Source organism: Leptodactylus fuscus, chromosome 5, assembly GCF_031893055.1.
Source record: "Leptodactylus fuscus isolate aLepFus1 chromosome 5, aLepFus1.hap2, whole genome shotgun sequence".
In the NCBI taxonomy this organism is placed as follows: Eukaryota; Metazoa; Chordata; class Amphibia; order Anura; family Leptodactylidae; genus Leptodactylus; species Leptodactylus fuscus.
This window is the reverse complement of record NC_134269.1, coordinates 52,343,083-52,366,408: the sequence shown is the minus strand read 5'-3', so window position 1 is coordinate 52,366,408 and position 23,326 is coordinate 52,343,083. Positions and strand designations below refer to the sequence as shown.

At 41.7% G+C, this 23,326-nt stretch overlaps 1 protein-coding gene across 1 annotated transcript; it reads right to left on the bottom strand.

Annotated features, from left to right (window-relative positions):
- Positions 1-565: 565 nt before the first annotated feature.
- PARP16 (poly(ADP-ribose) polymerase family member 16) lies at positions 566-10,428 on the bottom strand. Its single transcript, XM_075276170.1, has 7 exons — positions 10,296-10,428; positions 7,664-7,852; positions 6,237-6,374; positions 4,928-5,134; positions 3,348-3,519; positions 3,043-3,187; positions 566-1,136 (listed from the first exon to the last, which is right to left on the bottom strand). The coding sequence occupies exons 2-7, from the start codon at positions 7,814-7,816 to the stop codon at positions 1,004-1,006; spliced, it is 948 nt and encodes a 315-aa protein (XP_075132271.1). The 5' UTR covers positions 7,817-7,852; positions 10,296-10,428; the 3' UTR covers positions 566-1,003.
- Between the last annotated feature and the right edge of the window lie 12,898 nt (positions 10,429-23,326).

Below are 23,326 nucleotides of genomic sequence, written 5' to 3'. Positions count from 1 at the left end.
GTCAGCGCTGCAAAACAGAATCCCATTGACTTCAATAGGTTCCATTTAATGCATGTAACACATTGAAATCAATGGGTTAAAAAGCCTCCCATTGATTTCAATGTGTTACACGCGTTAAACAGAACCCATTGAAGTCAATGGGATTCTGTTTGGCAGCGCTGATTCTTAAGCGAGTTATCATGCCAGAATCAGCATCGCGTTACTCCATGTGAATGCCCCCTAACAAAGATAAACCCACTTTCTATGTGCTGCCACACAGTGTTCAAGTGTAGTAAAAGCTGCATTCAGTGCAGGGACCCCCGATGCTATCACTTACAAGTAAGTGAACCTCTGATTCATTACAAGCTATGTCTCATTACTGTACAGCCAGTAACTGGCGTATAGTAAGATATAGTAGGAGTCCATACATTTGTGCCCCCTGCAATGGCAGCTGTATTAGGAGATGTTCAAACAGAGTTTGAAAAAAAAATTAAAAATAAAACATTGAAATAAACATGTTACGCAAGAAAGACATTAGTCTTTATTAACCAATGCTCAAGATTAGAATATAAAAATCTGTTTTGTTCCATTTTTCAGCTGTAGTATGTCAATGGAAGTCTCAGAAAGCCGCCGCGCTCCTGTGCCTCCATGTCATGTACAAGATGATATGACAATAATAATGACCACATCTTTACTATTATTATCATCTAATCTTGTACAAGAGAGAATGTTTTATGTTTTTCTTTTTCCTCTTGTCTCAGTTAAGATGTAAATCTCCACACATTCTCTTTTAGGAATCCTCTTCTATTGCTTAATGACTTTAGAATTCTTTGTTTTTTGTAGAAATAGTAATAAAAAATTGACTTTCAGCTTTTTCATGCCGGTAACAACTTAATCCAGAGTTTCTAAGAACTGGAATGCCTGTATGCTTGAACAAGTCAAGGGGTAGAGTCTGAATGGCTGTGGTGTAAATGCATAGTTAAGGCTTCTGGTGCAGTCTTTAGAGAGGAAGACACTGAGGCCTTCAGCTTAAGAGTCTGTTCCAGTGATGCATAAAAGTCTTAGAACCGCTTAACCCGATGAGAATCAGTATAAAGAGGTATAACGTCATTAAGATAGCGAACCGATGGCTTGAGAACCAAGATGGCTGCCTGGACCTGCAGGAGGGAATAGTGGGAAATAAATATATCAAAAAAATAAATTTACATTGAACAATGTAAATTGTGGATCTACATAAAAAGCAGGTGGCAGAGGAGAACAGGTGATACTACTAGAGCTCTGCTACATCTGGAGCGCTGTTGCTGAGCAGTGTTGTTATACACACTAACTTGCATGTCACTTTTACCGTGACACTTGTGTCACTCTTGTCTATAAGCTTTACTTAGTATTGTAGCCCTGGCCTATTAACATGATCAGCAATACCAAATACAACCCATAAAAAAAGTGGCATCATTTCTTGAAAAAAAAAATTGTGTAATCTATATAACCAGCTCTCCACAGCCCTCTAAGGAGTTAACCACAAACACAATTCTATTACTGTAAAGTTTTTAGAGGTATTTTGTTTTCAGCACTGAAAGGTGCCCTAAACTCCCAACGGGTCCTTGGAGACTGGTGGTTTAGTGTACGGTACTAAATATCCTTATGGTTGTCTGTTCATGGTCAGGGTATAGTGAGAAAGTGATAGGCAGAGTGCTGGAGTCACGCTATATTTCCCACAGGTTTTTCACCTATGTGTTGTCCAGGGCGGGTCTTGTGTAGGCCTCTGCCCAGGTGTGGGTCCTGGGCTCATTGCTGGGCCATAAAAGGCTGCAGAGCCTGCACTTCAGAGCAGATCCTGGGAGTGAGAGGAGGCGACTGGGTCTGTCCTGAAGCAATGAGAGACTGGTGAGACCTAAGTCCAGCATTTGTTTGTGTTGCTGATAGTAAGCCACATGTATAGTTAGTTTTTTACTGTTTAGTTGGTGCTCGGAGAGCAGGGTTTTGTTGCTAATTTTTTACCTAAAGTTAAGGCTGTATTTTATTTTGCTTATTCTGTACCTGAACTGAAGGTTTATTTATTTTGCTGTTTTTCCAAATAAACTCGTTTGCACCAGACATGATGTCACTGTCTCTGACTGGTTCGGTCTCCACCATTGATGCTACTGAGCTATCTTCCTCACAGTATATATATATATATATATATATATATATATATATATATATATATATATATATATATATATATATATATATATATAGCCTTTACATTTATGTAGAGTTGAGTCCCATCTCACTCATCATTGGTTCTCCCAGTGCTGAGGTGTATGTAAATTGAGGCTGAGATGTATTGCCCCAGCTCCAATGCAAAACTGTAGAGCAGTTATTATTGGGCAAGTATAAGTATTATTTTTTCACCCTTGGCAAGGACAGTTTCTCTAAATATGACTTTGGGTATTTAGATTTCCAATTTTTTCACGTCTCTGCTACTAGGAATTAAATCTACAGGAATCTACAGTTTCCTCCCAGAAGCTAAGAACCTGTCTGGCCATGGGTCGATTACATATGTTCACGACTTGTTAGGCTATAGTATGCTGCATACACTATGGATTTTCTGTCCACTTTCTGAAACTCTGCAATATATTACAAAACCAAACAAGTGGATTAGATTTGATAAATTGCAGAAAAAAAAATCAAATGTCAATTTATATGGTGGATTTTTACCCCAGACTACAGCCTTTATATTGCATAAGATAAAATCTGCAAGAAAATACATGCAGAATTTGCTGGAGATATAGGCTTTAATTACACAGTAAATCTACACTAGATTTTTTTCCACTGCAATTTCCACTCAGTGTGAACATAACCTTACAGTCACATAACCGTCCTCTATTTTGCAATCAGCCTTTCACCAATGAGTCCATCACATGACCAGGACAGCGTTACAGTATATCCACTGGCAGAAACAATGAAGCAAAGCAAAGATCTTGTATAAAAGTATATTAGAAATTTACATATTTTTCTGTTTTACATACAATAGGACTGACTTGGTAAAAGAAGAAAATCCACAATGACCATATTACCCACCTCCTCTGAGGCTGCTCCTGGGAATATACCAGGAGATATTTCACTCGTAACAACTGATTATTGGTCACCACAAAGTATTTCTCAGGAACATCTCCACCCTCGCTGTTCCGTGCTCGGGCTCGCTTACGATCTATCTCAGATGAGTCTGAGGAGAACCAAGTGTAAAAATATATATCGATAAGAAAAGCTGTGAATGTATGATAGCAATATAATATTGGAAATCCTTAGAAAACACTTGATAACTGCTAGTAAACAAAACATATATTTGGATTTCAGATCAGAAACACACAGCAGACATCTCCTACCTTTTTTCTTGACTTGGCACTTAACATCAGGATGATCGATCACTTCACACATTGCCACACAGCTGAGAATTGGGCCCAATATGCTACGAGACCATCCATGTCCATGTGGGCTGTACAGAAGAGCTAGGCTCAGGTCGCTGGTTAAGTAAGTGCCTTCTCCAAATAAAGAGGTCTATAAGAACATGGACATAAACTGTTAAAAAAACCACCCATGCACAAAACTTCTGTGCATGACTTACAGGAACACTCCTGGGTAAGGCCATACTCACACCATCGAGTTTTGGTGTATCTATACCAGATTTACTGGCCTGAACACTACGAGGGGAAACGCAAGGACCAAGATTCACAGTCGAAATTTGATTGTGTAAAAGTGACCTTATAAACAGTACAGGGGCTAAACATGATTCAGGGCACTAAAAAGCCCTGTAATATGCATAACACATATAAGGGCGGGTTCACACCTGCGCCCATGTGCGCTTTAGGCAATCCAACTAGGTTTCCGTCTTCTGCCCTGAGAAACTAGACAGGGGATGGAAACCCGGCAGTCAGTTTTCAAACCCATTCACTTGAATGGGTTTACAAAGTGACCGCCCGTGAGCGTTTTGTGCCTGTCTGCAGCTAAACCGTTTTTTTTTTAACCAGACACAAAGTCCTGCATGTCCAACTTTGTGTCTGGTTAAAAAAAAAATATATCATTGGTTTGGACATGCAAACCAATGATACATAAGATTTCAGGAGAAAGATATACAAGAATATAGAGTCTAGTAACAAACAGACTAGCTGTATAGATGAAAGTATTTCAGACTGTGCAATATAGGTTGCCATACACATTAGATTAAAGCGACTGTCCCATCTTAAGGATCCTATCTATACTGGTAGCTTATGTAAATTGAAGTCTTTTCCTAAATATATTGCTTTAGAAATTCTGCTTTGTTCTCCTGTTATATGACCTTATTCCTCCCATTGTTTACACAGCTTTGCTATAACCACAGACCTATAAAACAAGTGACAATTGTTCAGCTAATTGCAGTTTGCTGATAAAGCCAGGTCTGTTATGTCTCTGTGTAAATACACAGATAACACTGGGCCCATTCTGTACAAGCAACTGCATATTATCTGATCTGTGTAAGTGTTGTGAGACTTTTCCAGCCGTTTAGCAAGAAGGAGGGGGAGGGAGGAGAAATACAGGAAAAGACTTTAACCAGACTGCTGAAACACTGAGATGGGGAAACCCCTTTAATGTTGCTGAACCTGTTGATTGTGACAGGACCAAAAGATCAATTGATGCATACAGTGAATGGTAGATGTCAATGAAAAGAGAGGTTAGGCATGATGAATTTCAACATGCCCAATCCTTTTTTTCTCAAGGGAAGGTGTCTGGTAGTGTTTTATTTCTATCTCCCCGTTGCGTATATATTAATGCTCAGCTAAGCTGAGTGTGCATGTGTATAGGAAGTAGTCAATGGAATAGCTGTTGCCTATCTGAAGTGTAGGTCAAGCTTAGGAGTGAAGCTGTGCATGTTGCAGATACTTAGGTCTTATAATAATGAAATATCAGCAGGTTATCTGCTATGTCACACCTTGTTCAGATGGCAGTGCAAGCCATTGTGCAGTATAGAATGGAAGTTCTCCAGACGGCTGCCGTGCAGGGCATACATGACATCCATCTCTCCACGTGTCTCCTGGAATTTGGCGTTCAGCTTCTCAGAGTATTCTATTTCAAAAAGGAAGTCCGGAGTAGGCAGAGCAACCACGGGTGACCCGGGTAAGGCTTGGATTTCCTCAAACTAAAATGGTAATGGGGGGAATAGAATTAAGGCTGGGGCACAAGTCAAATATGGTTAGTACAGACACTGCCCACTTCTCTTGATTAACTATTAGATTAAATTTACACACAGCAGATTTGTTGCAGAACTTTGTTGTCCAATTCATCTGATTAAGGTTTACAGAAATCCATGCAAAGACTGCAGAAACAAATCTGCTGCATGTGAATATACCCTTATGGGTATTAGTATAGACCACTTCAGTAGTAATAAACACTTACATACTATCCATCACTGACACCCCTACAGATCAAGAGACCGGGGGTCCTGTCTAGCCAGTTTGAATGGCACTGCAAAGGCAGAAGTGGATTCAGAAGGAACAAGAAATGAAGATAAATACTTATACTTCTCCTTTCTGCTAGATCCACTTCTAGTTATGGCTTAGAAAAAAAACTGCTGTGGCATGTACCCAAATACCACTGTGTGTGAGACCACTCTTACAGCCATACAGGTTTACGACAGCAGGTCCTGTTTTTCATTATTAAATAATATTTTCTTTGCTAGACCTTGTTAGATCAGGAGACGCTTCACTTGCAGTTCACATTTGTACAATGTATTAGGAAATGGCATTTCTCTATCTAAGGTGCAGTGCCTGATGAAGACACTGCAGCGGTCATCTGAAAGACAGGGCCAGGGTCATACATACATGAAGTTACACAAAGTAGCGATAAAAATACATATATACGACCAGTATCTGTAAAATAGCCTGTAAAAATATCTCTCAGTAATATAACTGTATAGCCCCCAACTACACTATAATTCAGTTAATATTGGCCATTGATGGCGGTCCCATATTATGGGAGTTTTCCTGTTACTCTTATACGATTGAAAAAGTATAATGTGAGTTCAGAAATGTTGGATTTGTGGAGCAGATTTGGCACAACAATTCCACAGCAATCTGCAGTACAAAACATGTGGGAAGGTGATTATCTGTCATTTACAATGTGGCAGAAATGGGACTGCAATGAAATTCACAAAGCAAAATCCACAAGTAACTGTTAAATTAAAACCCCTTTAATGTAACAGTAGGACAGAAGACTCTGATGTTCCTAAAGAACAAGTTTACCTTTTCCTTTTTAAGGCATTTGATGGTGAAAAGTTTCTCCGACAGAATCCAGCTCAGTAAACTCAGGAGCCTCTGGTCTAACGTCACCTTGTTCTGGATGAGTTCCCGGAGACAGGGTAAGACATTTGTATCGGCAAGCTACCAAATACAGACATACATTAATATAGAAAGGAACTTCTAGTAAATAATACACGCAATATATCCATAAATGTACTGCCACGGCAATGCACATATAGCAAAAGCTCCCCAAAATGTAAGATAGATGACTGGCAACACTTATCTAGAAGAAGATAGTTTTCCCTCATTATAGACAAAAAAATTTTTTTTATTATTATTATTATTATTATTATTATAATACAGCTTGTCCAAATATGAATCTAGAATTATTAGCATATAAAAAAATTAAGAATAGACTTAAAGTGACATGTCCCTTCTTTGATTTGGAATTGCTGTAAATTATGTCCATTCTAATTATGTGGCCAATTGAGTGGTATACGTTACCTGTTTGTAATGTGATCTGTATATCAGTGTGCAACTACCTTTCATTTTAATCTGACACTAAGGGGGCAACCCCAACTGTTGGACCCTCAATGATCATCTATCTAATCTATCCAGCAGATAGGTTACAAATAGGAAAAACACTTATATGCTGTGGTATAAAATTCCCATAGTAGTTACTTATGCTCAGTATGCTGTTTATTTTATTTTTTTGAAAGGTGGTGTGTGTGGGGGAGGGGGTAAAGCTATTCTAATAACAAGAATCTGTGCTCTTGGGGATGGGTTTTGAACAAAATCAGTCTCCTTCCATCCCAACAGCACAGACAATGGACAATGTAGCACCTTTCTTACTTCCTCTACAGAAGCGGCTATACTGCCAGGGTACAGTAAATGCTTTGTTCTTTTCTGGCAACCAAGGTAGAATATTACTTCTGCTGGCTCCTCTGCAGAGAATAGGTGATCACTATGCAAAGACTTGTCTGTGTTGTGAATGACTGGGCATACACGTGCTCCAGTATTCAACTCATTAGATGGACGACACCATACTACAAACTAGATATGTTAACAGCCTGTAAATGCCAAACATTATTATTATTTAGGATCTACTGTACAGAATGAATTAGGATAAAAAATTTAAAAGGCCAGGTTCACACGTGAAGGCTTTTCAGTAGTCTTTTGGTTTCCATTGTTCGCAGAAAAGCTACAACAATAGAAAGATTGAAGTAAAACCAATATAAAAATACCCTCTAGGGGCTGTTAACACAATGGAAAGTAAACAGAAATTTACACCTGCACTTACTTTACATAAATGTGGTGGCACCAGTTGTAGGATTTCAGATAATTTTATCGATTTTATTATATTCAATGATTCTCAGTTTTGCAAACAATCCGGTGCCTCACAATGGAGACATACACGGGTAGTTACTCACCAAGGCATCAAAGTCTTTGTGTTGGTCGCTGGCATAGAAGGGAGGGAATGGTCTTAGTACGGAGTCTTTCTTGTAGCTTCGGAGAGCAGATACAAAGAGGCTGCATTTCAGATCTGCTGCTAGTAGATCCCTAGAGATAATCTGCTCTACCATTGCTGTACTCCCAATTCAGGAGTTACAAAAATTGTTCTGTGGACAAAAACAAAAAAAATAAAGTGTTATATATGAGGTGGAGGCAATGAAGGAGATTTAATAATTGAATTATGCCAGAATTTTGGTGGAAAAAGTACATGGGTTTGAAAATCAGTCCATTTTGTGCAACTCTTTGTGACCTTGATTCTAGGCCACTTTCACCATAAAAAGGTGGACTAGACTTAGTGGCAGGGTCAGAGTCACATATATACTAAAATTTATGCCAGAAACCAGCACAAATCTATGCATGCTCATAGGTTATGTAGATTTGCTTTTTTGGTGTATATACTGCCAAGAGATGTGCCCATGCCTCTTGGAAAACCTGGTGCACCTTTCTCAAGTGTTCTTCAGATAAAGGCTGACGTCTACAACGCTAATTTTGGAGTGATCTCTAATGACCTATTGTCCTGTGAAAACTCATTCAGAAGATGTTCCTGATGGGAAATCACCATGCAAAGGTCTGACTTTCACCTAAGGTTCCTGACTAGCTATAAATATGATTTTGTTTCTGGAAAAAATGCACTTTTAAACAATATTGAATGAAGGTACATGTGTGTATAAAGTTATGATTAGAGTATGAAAATGTGTCAAGTGTCTGCTTTCAGAAAACATATGAGTATAGGCAAGGGTATAACAAGTAACCATGGGGGACCACTGTACTTTGACCACCTTAAGCAGCAAGTTCAAAGCTTGAAAAGAATATTAATATGTTGGTCTTCTTTACACACAAGGATAACACATAGTGATTTTACAGTACAAATAATGCACACAGTGATGTTATAGTACAGATAATACACACAGTGATATCACAGTACAAAGGCTATGCACAAAGTAATGTCAAAATTAGGGTAATAAACACAGTGATGTCACAATACGGGGATAGTACTCATAGTGATATTATTATTATTAATTTATATAGCACCATTAATTCCATGGTGCTTTACATTTGGATATCACAGTACAGGGGTAATCCATGCAATGATGCCACAGTACAGGGATAATGCCCATAGTGATGTCACATTACAGGGATAATGTACACAGTGATGTCACAGTACAGGGATAACGTCTATAACGATGTCACAGTACAGGGATAACGTCTATAGTGATGTCACAGTACAGGAATAATGCTCACAAGGACATCATAACAAGGAATTAATGCACACGCAAAAAGTTCACCATGTACAATGTGACATCACAGCATAAGAAGAAAGTAATACAATGTCACATGCAGATATTATGATGCCCAGTAAAGTAAAGGAGACACATTCAGTTTTCCACATCCCCTTCCACATCCACTAATTGCCCCTTAGTACTTATGCCCCATAGCAGCTGCAATCCTGATAGGTACACCCAAGGGTATGGGGTTTAGAAGGAATTATTTTATTATTTAAAGGGGGCTATCTGGTTTCTAACACTGATAGCGTAACCTTAGCATAGTCCATCAATGTTAGACATGCAGAGGTCCTGGATGTTACAAGCTGCGCTGTCCCAGTGAAATCTATGGTGCAGCGGTGCACTTTTCTTTTCTTTTTTTTATAATGCTAGGAGTTTTGAAGAATGGAAAAGTGTAAGTATTTTCTATATATGTCCCATTCCTATTGAAGCCACTAGTGGGTTTGGTTTAAAAAAAAAATGCAGGGAAAACTGCAACATGGGGCCAATCTAAGGCCGTATTCACACATCTGTCTCTGATTTTCGCAATAGAAAGCAGAACATTTTTTCATCCGTGAGAACATTTATTTCTCATCAATTTTCCATCCATGATTTTCTGTTCTTTCCATCCATATGTGTCACAAGACTACACAATTGTAATTTTCATGGTTTTGTGTTTCATCTGAGAAATGTTTCAGGATAGGATGTTTCCAATTAAGAAAAAGACAGTAGTTTGAGCAAAAATATACAAATCAATGGGTCAATTTGCAGTCTGCAGAAATAACTGATGTGTGAACAATCCCTTACATGGGGAGTAAAATTTCAGAACAATGAAGGATGACCAGGCAAGTCAGATTGTGATGATTTAGGCTACGACTATGCGGCAGCTTTGGTAACAACTCCTGTCACGGGACCAAAGATGGCCGTGTCACCCTCAGACTCCTTCACTAAGCTAAATAAATGGCAGGGCAGTGCAACATAAGGGATGTTGTGAAAGGAACTACTAGGAAATACATGTGCCGAGAGCAACCAATCAGAGCACAGCTTTAATTTTCTACAGTGCAGTTGAAAAATGAAAGCTATGCGGTGATTGGTTGCTATGGGCAACAGTACACGTTTACTAAGTAAGGCCCTTGTACATCTACTTCTTACACATACAGTAGCTACAGACCATGATGTGAGGTAACGTAGAGGGCTGGCTTTATTATGCCTGTCCTGCGGGAGACCATGACACAATGTACAGTACACCCTCTCTACATAATGGCACAGTAGCCTGCTTCCCCCTCACCTGGGTTCCTTATAGACACAGGGCAGACCATGCTCACTTCCGCACAGCTGACGTGGAATTCAGGCTTATAGCTGTCCGTAACATTGCCTGTACTGTGCAGTATAGTAGTATGAGACACAGGCACTGTAGGACAAACCTGCCGGGGGCTTCAGCCGCAAAGCACGCTGGGAGGTGTAGTTTTACGGACAAAACACATGTGTGCATAGCAGAAGCTTGTAGCTGATGTAAAGTAGGCTGCCTGTACATGAATGCAGCAGCGCTTAGTGGTTGTTATGGCTGGTTGTCATAGTGACTACTGCCGTAAACCAAACCTGTGTGAGGAGTCACGTGTCGGTCGTGCACGTGTGTGACTGGGTGTCATGTGTTTAGCAGTACCTGGTCAGACTGATGTGGTGGCTTTTTCCATAGGCGTTACATAACAGTAATAGTGAAATATAACAGATAACAGCGGAGTGTACCTATAACCCGTTTGCTGTTTTTTAAGGATTTTTTTTCCCTCCCCACCTACCAAAGATCATATTTTGTTTTCTTCCATCAATATAATTGTATGAGGACTTGTTTTCAGCAGGACCAGTTGTGTTTTGTAATGGCACATTTCATTTCCGTATAACGTATTCCAAAACTGTAACAAAAAATATTCTGGGGTGGAATATTAAATGTAAATGTGCCAGAGTTTATAGGGCGTTCACTGAGCAGTAAAAAATAACATGTAACTCATTCTGCCAGCATGTCAGTACACTACGGCAATCCTATTAATATTATAAATGTCAAATGTTTGTGGGTTTCAGCAAATTAGGACCAGATTCTCCAAAGAGAAGTACAGAGGCAGCGCTCACCCAAAAAGACTTTATTTGGTAACAGCACAACGCGTTTCGAGCCAATCTTGCTCTTTCTCAAGTGCATATAGATAACCTTCCCACAGTGGATACTGGGTGGATGTTTGTGGGTTTGTGACTTTGGATGTTCAGATGTTTGGCGGTCAATAACTCAAAACCTGCTCCACCGATTTGGCTGAAATTTTCCACAAACATAGTTAATACACCCGATTGCGCAATAGGCTACTTTTGAACACAATAACCCACATACGTTTTCCACACGAACCCCACAAAAAACAAACTGACATCACCATCTCTGCAATCTCACACACTTTGGACCATAGCAAGCCCCTAAACTTCACATTACCCTCTACAGCCTAGCCCCTAACCCCAAACACTCACATTCACCTATACTTTCCCACTTTCACCCTCACCTTCACCATCCTGCAGGAGCCTACTTCTGTCACTCTCCGGACCAGCCATGTTTGCCGACCCCCACCGCTGGGAGGATCCGCGCCACCGCCCACCACACTACTCCACTAGCTTCACAGGAGCATGCGCATTTTGCACACATAAACAAAATGTTATTAGCATGCCACCATTTTGCGCCTCCACCTTAGGCCGCAGCACACAAAATCCTGCCTCCAGCCCGCAACAGTACCCGACGCCGCTATCACCTCCCTGCTGTTTCCTCTGCAGGATCCATCCACCAGCCCGACACTGGTAAGTTCACGTACGCCATAGCCCTTCCCTTACACAATCACGCATACACTGCGCTACCCCCGTCATGTCTCCGGTTCCTGCCAACTTTGCGTCCTCCGCTGCCTTCTCTTACCTTTCCCGCAGCTCCCATCTGTCCCTCGCTGCGTGGAGGCATCCTCCTGCTCATCTCCGCCGGCTACACTGGGCTAGGCTGCCGCCGCAAAGGTTCCTATAGCAGCCGCTAGCTCTCCCACACCTCCCACACAGCTCAGTGTATCCAGGCTGCTGCAGGCTATGCTATGTAGCCTGCAATAGCACTGGCACGATTATGCAATACATAGCAATGCAATACATAGCAATACATTACGATTGCAATGCATTGCATTGTTCAGGACACCCCCTGCTGGTGTACAACGGTACTGTTTTGCAAGCTGCTGGATGTAGCCTGCAAACCTCATTAGCATTAAAATAAAAAAATTAAAAAAAAAACACACAATACTGTAAAACACACACATTACCTATCCCCGCCTTCGTAATACATTACTATTGCAATGCATTGCATTATTCAGCGCACCCCCTGCTCTCCTTCACACCCACTAAACGCCCATGTATTTGCTGAAAATACATGTCTACAAATACATGTGTAAGGGTCCATTTACACGGCATAACGCAGCACTCATTTGGTGCTTATTTTTACGGCGAGCGCCGCGTTACGGGAGTGTTTGCGCCGCGCTATTTACGGTGCGCGTTTACGGTCACGTGTACGCGGCGTTAACGCCGTGTAAACCCATCGTAAAATTTCACCCGCGACTCGATTTACACACTTCTACAATCACCGCAGTAGCAGCTAGTTAACAATAAATCTTCCTTATAAATAGCCACCTTCCCTTATAAATTACCCTGAAATTATTAAAATTAATTCCTGTTAGTAATTATGTGCCCCTGTTATCAGTAATAAACCCCTTTAATTTCTCAGAAAAATAATAAGACTTTTGCTCACCTAACCAGGCTCCTCTGCTGAGTCCTGAGGCTGAAGCTTCTTTCCCTGCTTGTGGCCTCTGGAGCAGGACCTGTGATGACGTCACTACAAGGTCCTTCTCCATCTTCTATTCAGTGATCTATGTAGAGCAGAGAGCTGTAGTCCCTACTCTTATCCTAGATGTCAATGGCTACAATATTGACATGCGTAGTACACCAATTCAAAATAAGATAATTAATTGTTTTTAATTATATCATACAATTATTGCTATTTATTATTAATTAGATACATGATATGTTTCATAATTACTTTCATAGGAATTCTCAGAATTTTTTGTGAGTTTCTGGATCTTTACTGCTTCTGACTGGCCATGGCTGTCAACCATTTATCAGGGAGTCAGAGTTGGAGTTGGGCTGTGGAAAATAGAGGAGTCAATGTCAGAGTTTGGTCTCCCAACTCCAGAACCCTGGGCATTCCCTGTGCATCAAGTCAGGATCAGGTAGTAAAGACTAATTGGGGCCTGGAAAGTTTCATAATGGAAGTGATGGCGGATTGGTAACCCATTCGGCACTTTGCTTATTTTTTTTTATCTTGCCAGACAACCACTCTGCATAAAGAAGCAGCAATAAAATCACTTGCAAATTGGAGGGTAACAAGAACTGGAGTGCTAGCTTTCTACTTGCTCAAATTCAGATGGATCTAGTTACTTGTAACATCACAATAATTAAAAGCTAGTGATCTGTCATAAGGTTCTGCAAAGTTTAGAGTACAGAATAAAAATCAGATATCAATACCCGTGGAGCCGGCTTTATTATTGTGATAATATTCTGACAATGTCGAAATATTTGACCAGATCACGCTTAGACCAAATGTGACTCTTCAACTGTTCTGAATTAGAGACCATGCTGAGGCGTGTATGTTAAGAGCAGCAAGGGGGCCACAGGCTGCCTAGCCCTGGCATAGAGGATGGTGCTTGTAGTGTCTTGTATGATGACTGGCATGGGAAAAAGAGCAGCTCAGCAGTGTAGAAGAATTTTGTGTGAAGGGCCTGTACATGAATGGGTATAGAAGAACGCTGATACATCTGCTCCCTGTTAAACTTTAATAAGAGGAGACATCAAAGGCTTTGAAGCTGAACTCTGACATCGCACATGAAATGCCTCTGATCTTGTAAAGACCTGGAGGTTGCAGAAGTCAAAAGACAGCTGTGCCAGGCAAGTCCAATTCCCACATTACCAATGTGATCTTTGCCAGCAACATTAACCGCCTCGCCGCCACAAAATAAAGCACCATGCTAGATCTTTATCTCTGTATACCAGGATTCATAGCAAGACTGCTTTCACTTCACACAACATCTCGGTCCAAGGAATGCGCCTTCATAAGTACATAAGTATTTGTATAGTGTGTTTATGATGTGGAGGAATATTCATGGAAACCTATTACATGCTATAGATAGGCAAAGGATATAATGCCAGACAGGGCTGCTCTGTAAAATGACTAAACAAAGTGTAGAATTGAGTTAATTTCATCAATATGCTTGGCATTCTAGTGACCCTGCTTGATGGAGGAAAGCATCATGTTATGGGATGTGGGATAACTGGGTTTGTATATTGTTTCCTTTGTACTTGAAGGGGAATCTATCACCATTATTTCTTAAAGGGGTTTTCTGAGATGGTTTGGGGGTTTCATTACAGATAGGCACAAATGTATTGAAATTATCTTTTCTAAGTGAAAACATATAAAAATGTCCTACCTTTATTTTTTAGAATTGTGTGAACAACACAGTATGTTCCAATCACTTCTTTACTGGTCCTGATCACGTGCAGTTCAATGTGCACATGAAAACAGTTATTAGCCATACCCACCATGGGCAAGATGACAGTAGCATTTGTCTAAACTTTACTGACTGCCAGATCAGCCACCTGCTTTACAAATCTAGATGATCACAGCAGTGATTAGAGATGGCAGCAGCAAGGACAGGTAGACAAACATATTTATTTCATTAATATATTATTGTAACTATTCTGGCTTCTTCCCTTTCTCCATTGGACAGGCATTTTGTAGCAAGAGATGGAGAGTACTACACATTATCAGAGGGTGCCTGGAAAAGCACTGACACTTCCACAACCAGGAAGTATTGCATGAACCTGAAAATATTAAGAATGGTAAAAATGGGCCAAACACACAAAAGTATCCTTTAATAGGCACTATGCCACTGATTTTGAGTCTTTGTAATGTACAGCCATGCAGAAATGAACTTGAATAAAATCCTACTGTGGGTTTGAAACACATTGTACACATTGAAAAATAAATGAACTTAAAGGGGCTCCATCAGCAAAATCCTGCAGATAGAGCCCCACATATGCGTGCATAGCCTTTAAAAAGGCTATTCAGGCACTGTAAATGTTAAATTAAACTACCCCCCCCCCCCCCCGTTTTAAAATAATAACTTAGAAAAGAATGTGCTCTACTTACGGAACGTGCACCCTGGGCGGGCATTCAGGGTGTGTCTTCATCTTCTTCACCGCCTCTTCTTCCTCTGACGTCTTCGGGTCCCGTCCTCCTCCGGCGCTTGCTCGCGGACAGTGATAAAAAAAAATAGCCCGGGCGCATGCGCAGTAGCCGTAGTAGAGGCTGCGCGCTACTGCGCATGCGCCCGGGCTATTTTTTTTTATCAGTGTCTGCGAGCAAGCGCCGGAGGAGGACGGGACCCGAAGACGTCAGAGGAAGAAGAGGCGGTGAAGAAGAAGACGGCGCACCCTGAATGCCCGCCCAGGGTGCACGTTCCGTAAGTAGAGCACATTCTTTTTTAAGTTATTATTTTAAAACGGGGGGGTAGTTTAATTTAACATTTACGGTGCCTGAATAGCCTTTTTAAAGGCTATGCACGCATATGTGGGGCTCTATCTGCAGGATTTTGCTGATAGAGCCCCTTTAATACATTCATCACCATTTGGATCTGTCACATACTGGATTTTTGCTCACCTCCAACTCGCTGGCAGGATTCTTTACGACTTTATTGGTTGTTTCAAGCCCTTACTGTGAGTCTACTCTACTATAATGTCTGTGTATAACGATTCTACATCACAAGTGACCAAGTGCATGTTTGGTTCTAAGTGAATCCCTTCGATTTTTGATAGAATGTCAGTCGAATCCCTAGTATAGGAGGGGAGAATCTCAACTAAGGATTTCAGATAGTGGTCCATAAATTTGCAAACATGGTCACATAGGCTCGCCATACCATAGGATGACCAGGAGGACATTTAGCATCCTTATGGATCTTGGGTAACTAATACAGAGTGGCAACAGTTGGCGAATCTGGAAGCAAATAAGAAAGTTCTTTCTGCGTAATGACCCCTCTATCAACTGCATCCTGTAAAAGATTTAAAAGATCAGAGGAAATTTTTTGTGAGGGGTTAAAAGTCAGTTTCCTATAGCAGATAGGATTTCTCAACTGATGGTAGGCTTCTCTTTTATACATGGTTTTAGGCCAGAGTACAATGTTGCCCCCTTTGTCGGATTCTTTGATGACGACATCAGTCATCTCAGTTCTTGGATGGCCTTACGTTGTACTGGTATACAATTATCTTGATGGATCTGATTAGGGATTTTGTGAAATTCCTTAGTGACCAGCTGTACGAAGAGATCAATGTTACTCACTGTAGTAAATGTATGCCTTAAATGTATATCTCTCACGCTACTTTGGATTTTTGTACCTGCAATATAGTTGTTTCTCATCCACTTGCATAGACTTCTTTCCTTCTTGCATTATGACTGGGTTACGTTGCAGCTATTGTACTAATTGTCATGTGGCTGTTGTAACACCATTTTGGCTTCCTTCCTTTTTCCTTAGTATGTGTGTGATTTTCTCAGGTTATATAACTTTCTTGGGTAATACCACCTGTTGTGATTTGGTGTATTGATGGACATCACATGTTTCCTTCTTTCCCTCTTGTCTTTGTATTCATCGTTTTCTTTTTAATGAATGATCAATTAAATATTTACATTTTATATGATTTTTTTATGTGGATATTGTTTGATATCTATTGTTCTGCACGTCTTTTGGCCTCTTTTTTTTATTGACCATAAAATAATATGTAAGGAACACCCAATTTTGCATGAAAGCACAATTCTTTTATTAACCCACCTGTGTTATGCTGACTTGCTCCAAATTTTGGGCCCTGCCTGAACTGTATGGACTGCTTAGCAGTAGCTTTATTGCTATAACTTACTAGCTATGCCCTATTCACAGAATGAATGAATTGGAGGGGCGCCTATGAGTTCTGCCATTCCATGTATTTCTATGACTCTGTCACAGAGATAGAGTGGTAGTGTGCTTGTATGATCTGCTGCTTCATTCATATGGGGCACACAGGACCCTGATCTTATGATCAGAAAGTTACTCTGTGATCAAAAGTATCCAGACACCCCCAAAAACATACGTTTTTCATATTAGGTGCATTGTGCTGCCACCTACTGCCAGGTACTCCATATCAGCGACCTCAGTAGACATTAGAAATCGTGAGAGAGCAGAATGGGGCGCTCCGCGGAACTCACGGACTTCGAACATGGTCAAATGATTGGGTACCACACATCACGCAGGTCAATACCAAACGACGCTTCGCTTGGTGTAAGGAGCATAAACATTGGACGATTGAACAGTGGAAAAATGTTGTGTGGAGTGACAAATCACACTACACAATGTGGCAATCCGATGGCAGGGTGTGGGTATGGTGAATGCCCGGTGAACGTCATCTGCCAGCATGTGTAGTGCCAATAGTAAAATTTGGAGACAGTGGTTTTATGGTGTAGTTGTGTTTTTCATGGAGGGGGCTTGCACCCCTTGTTGTTTTGTGTGGCACTATCACAGCACAGGCCTACATTGATGTTTTAAAAACCTTCTTGCTTCCCACTGTTGAAGAGCAAATCGGGGATGGCGATTGCATCTTTCAACACGATTGAGCACCTGTTCACACTGCACGGCCTGTGGCGGAGTGGTTACACGACAATAACATCTCTGTAATGGACTGGCCTGCACAGAGTCCTGACTTGAATCCTATAGAACACCTTTGGGATGTTTTGGAACGCCTACTTCGTGCCAGGCCTCACCGACCTACATCGATATCTCTCCTCAGTGCAGCAATCTGTGAAGAATGGGCTGCCATTCCCCAAGAAACCTTCCAGCACCTGATTGAACGTATACCTGCAAGAGTGGAAGCTGTCATCAAGGCTAAGGGTGGGCCAACACCATATTGAATTCCAGCATTAACGATGGAGGGCGCCACAAACTTGTAAGTCATTTTCAGCCGGGTGTCCGGATACTTTTGATCACATAGTGTATCTCATAGCCTGTGTATAGGGAATGACCTGTAATTACTGGAATTCCCATTTAAAGGTGATGTTCTTGAAATTTTCCCCAAAAGCTTAGAATGGTACAAATATCATAACGAGTAACATTTTGCATCCCATACTACTGGTTTCTTTATTGGTCTCTGTATCCAGGCCTACATTTTTACACAAACGTGATTTCTACAGCCAGTTATTAGCTCTAGTTCAAACCACTTTGGTCAACCCTGGTTATCTTCTGGGAAAAATTCCAAGGGCCTAGACAACCCTTATTTCATCTTGAGACAGACCTATTTTTTATTTTTTTTTAATGAGTCCCATTAAGGGATCACAATGTACATTTTTTTTCCTATTAGTATGTCTTTTGTAGAATATGAGAAAATCCACGCAAACACGGGGAGAACATACAAATTCCTTGCAGACGTTGTTCCTGGCGGGATTCGAACTCCAGGACTCCAGCACTGCAAGGCTACAGTGCTAACCAATGAGCCACCGTGTTGCCCCCAGACCTATTTTTGATACAGGTAATATGAAGCTTAAAGGGGCTCTATCAGCAAAATTATGCTGTATGAGCCCCACATATGCGTGAATAGCCTTTAAAAAGGCTATTCAGGCACCGCTAATCTTATTTTAAACCCCTTGCCCGTTTTAAAATAAAACTATAAAAACATATATGTAAATCACACCTTTGCATGCACACTGAGCGGTCGTGCACAATCCGACGTCATCTTCGGTCTCACCTTCCTCTTCTTTCTTCTTCCAGCGACGTCCTCCTGTCCTGGCTCTTCTCCACCTTCATCTTCTTTTCTTCCGGAGTGAAGAAGTTCGCGAGTGTACTGCGCATGCTTGCGTACTTCTAATGGATACTGAGAACTACAACAAAAATGGCGTTGGCGCGTGCGCAGTAGCGCTCCAGAGGAAGCACTACTGCGCACACGTGGGATTTGAACACAACCCGCCAGAAGAACAGAAGATGAAGGCGGAGAAGAGCCAGGACAGGAGGACGTGGCTGGAAGAAGAAAGAAGAGAAAGGCGGGACTGAAGATGACGTCGGATCGTGCACAACCGCCCCCTGTGCATGCAAAGGTATGATTTACATATATGTTTTTATAGTTTTATTTGAAAACGGGCGGGGGGTTTAAAATAGGTTTAAAGGCTATTCACGCATATGTGGGGCTCATACAGCATAATTTTGCTGATAGAGCCCCTTTAAAGAGGACCTTTCACCACTTTTGGGCACATGCAGTGTTATATACTGCCAGAAAGCCGACAGTGCGCTGAGTTCAGTGCACTGTCGGCTTTCCCGCTCTGTGCCCGGTGTGAAGAGCTTACGGTGCCAGTACCGTAGTGCTCTATGGTCAGAAGGGCGTTTCTGACCATTAGCCAGAGACGTCCTTCTGCCTCGCGGCGCCAATCGCGCTGTACTGTGGAGCGGGGAGGAACTCCCCCCTCCCGCTCCTGATAATACTCGTCTATGGACGAGCTGTGTGAGCAGAGGGACGGGGCGTTCCTCCCGGCTCCACAGCACTGTCGGCTTTCTGGCAGTATATAACACTGCATGTGCCCAAAAGTGGTGAAAGGTCCTCTTTAATGTAACTGTGTCTGCTGTATAGATCCCCTACAAACCAGATTTTAGAGTTACTGAAAGTATCGTATTGTTTAATATCCCATTGAATGGAGTCTGTCAGCAGGAAAAATATCATTAAGCCAACCACAGTACCTAATAGTGCTCAGATCCCAGAGCACAGTGCTATACCTTGTTTGCAGAATTGCTTCATTTTCATGAAAATCCATTTTTATTATGCAAATCTCCAAAGCATGAGGCATGCGCACGGTGCGCTATGGATGCGCGTCTCATGTCACCTGCACCCTGAAGAGAAGGACCACAGCCTTAGCTGTCTTACACTGGAAGCACATTTGCATGCACAGTACTGTGTATATGTAAATAATTAGGCACATGATATTATAGGGATTTCCAGCTATATAAGTGCCTAACATGTAAAACTTACCTTTCCAATAATTCATTCATTATGACTGCTTAGTCCCCTTGCCAGTATAATTATAGTTCCTTTAGAGTTACAGAAAGGTAACAATAAAGGAAGTTAATGGAAAGATCAAAAAGGTTTTTTGTTCAGGAAGTTTAATATCTTTGTATTTCATGCTGTACGAAAAAATAAAATGAATTCTGTAAGATTGGATTGCATACTGCAAAAGTAATCCAGTGATAAGTTTTTCTTCCCTACACCCCCGCCTGATTTTTTTCACACTGTGTAATTCTTTTATGTGAATTTCTCTCATTAACCGTAAGTTCAGCAACCTCTTTGCTTCTTAGGGTAAGTTCACATAGGGAATTTTGGAACAAATATTGACACCGGAGAATCTGGTCCAAAAAACGGACAGCCGCAACTGTGCACCGGCATCCAGTCGCGACATTCTGCTCCGGATTAGGCCCAAGTGAATGGGCCTAGTTGAGAGGGAGGTGTCGCGCCATGGACGCTGTGGCAGATTCCGCTGCGGAATCCGCGGCAAGAAAGGGCAGGTCGCTTCTTTTTTTCCGTGAGTGGCACAAATCTGCTAGCAGAAAAAAGAAGTGAACGGCTCCCATTGAAGTCAATGGGAGGCATTTTTTGGAGCCTGATTCTGATGCGGATTCCGCATCAAAATCCAGCCTAAAAACCCTGTGTGAACTTATCCGTAGATATCCCCTGACAGAATCACATGGGAAGCTAGGGAATGTCATATAATGTCTCTGCTGTCTGACTGACAGTGTAATTATCCTTCTCTCTATACTCTCCTAAGTAATCTGAATGACAAGAAGTATTCAAAAGGGGGAGTAATGGAAGTGGAACGGTCTTATTCATTATGACCAGTGGCGTAACTACCGTGGTAGCAGCAGTAGCAGCTGCCACAGGGCCCGGGACATTAGGGGCCCGGTGGCAGCCACTACCGCTGCGTTTTTGTTTTTTTTTTAATAGGCCATTACCGGCTGGAATTACTCCAGCCGCTAACGGCCCTATACACTTACTGATCCTGGCAGGGGCCGGTATCGGTAAGTGACACTGCGGGCCCTACAAGCACTATTATACTCGGGGGTCTTTTCGGACCCCCGAGTATAATGATCGGAAGTGCAGGAGAGGTAACTGAACATAAAAAACTGTGTTACTTACCTCTCCAGGCTCTGCGCAGGCTTCGGCCTACTTGTGTGACGTCTCAGACCTTATGCGTCGCGACGCAGGCTCCCGGTCACATGACGTCCCTGACGTCATTGAAGATGGCCGCCAGCGGGGAGTCGGGAGACAGGTAAGTTATAGTGTTTTTTTTTTTTTTTATGTTGTTCTTCCCCTGGGTCTCCGATTATTATACTCTGGGGTCTGAAAAGACCCCAGAGTATAATAATTGTTAATGGGTGTCCACAACGGGGCATAATAGTGGGTGAAGGGGCCACAATGGGGGATAATACTGTGTGCAGGGCCACTACAGGGGATAATACTGTGCAGGGGCCACTATGGGGCATAATACTGTGTGCAGGGGCCACTATGGGGTATAATAATGTGTGCAGGGGCCACTATGGGGTATAATAATGTGTACAGGGGCCACTATGGGGTATAATACTGTGTGCAGGGGCCACTATGGGGTATAATACTGTGTGCAGGGGCCACTATGGGGTATAATACTGTGTGCAGGGGCCACTATGGGGTATAATACTGTGTGCAGGGACCACTATGGGGGATAATACTGTGTGCAGGGCCACTACAGGGGATAATACTGTGCAGGGGCCACTATGGGGCATAATACTGTGTGCAGGGGCCACTATGGGGTATAATAATGTGTGCAGGGGCCACTATGGGGTATAATAATGTGTGCAGGGGCCACTATGGGGTATAATACTGTGTGCAGGGGCCACTATGGGGTATAATACTGTGTGCAGGGGCCACTATGGGGTATAATACTGTGTGCAGGGGCCACTATGGGGTATAATAATGTGTTCAGGGGCCACTATGGAGCGTAATAGTGTGCGTAGGAATGCGGGGGGTGGGGTCGTGCGGGGTTTTCGGCGTTGGTCGGGGTTATCGATGTCAGCCGGGGGGGGGCCCCATGTCAAAGGTTCGCCACGGGGCCCCGCCATTCCTAGTTACGCCACTGATTATGACTGTATGACAGGAACTGTCTAATCATCATCAGTAGCTAGTGATAGGAGTTTTGCCCAATTTACTTGGTTCAGACCTACCCGTCTCATGCTTCGAGACGGGTAGGTTGAACACACATAAATCAATATGGTTTTTATATGTTTGCTCTATTCTGCTTGTATAGATGGCATTTAAAGGTTTACTAATAAAATGGCTGGATCACTGCAATGTTCGGAAAGAAAAAAATAACTCAGGCTTAAAGGGGTATTCCCATGTACATAATCATATCTATATTTGTAGATAATTAAAAGGTAAACATTTTTGCAAAAATAATTTATTAAAATTTCTGCAGAGTTTTAAAGATTTTCTGTAACTTTCTTAGTGGTGACAGTCTGTTATCTTGATCGGTTGCGATGGATACGACCACTAATGCAGAAACTTTCTCTGGTCTGGGACTTGTCAGGAACCAGCTATGATGTCCTTATTGTATCCGGGTTATCAGGCAGGGACATTACATGTATCAGAAGATAGCCCGGCCACAATAAGGAAATCATGGCTGATTCTCTGACCTTAGAAAGTTCCTGCACTCATGGTCATATCCATGGCAACCGGCAAAGACAACAAACTGTGACCACAAGATATTTAGAGAAAATCTTTAAAACTCTGCAAAATGTTTAATTACTTAAATTTACAAAAATGTTTAACTTTTAATTATCTATAAATTTAAAAAGAATTATGTACATGGGAATACCCCTTAAAGGCCCCACATTGTGGAAATGCATCTTTTTTTGTTGTAGATTTTGCTGCATTTTTTGAGCCAAAGACAAGAATGGCTACAAAAGGAACATGAAATATATAGTAATTTCTTATACTTCTACCTTCTGCTCAATCCACTCCTGGCTTTGGCTCAAAAAACCGCAACAAAAAAAGTTATGTTTCCGCAATGTGAGGCTTCAGCCTAAAGCAATATTATATAAACTTGTTGATCAGACTTGGTACTATAACTATTAAACTATTATATAATATTTAGAGATGAGCGAACACTAAAATGTTCGAGGTTCG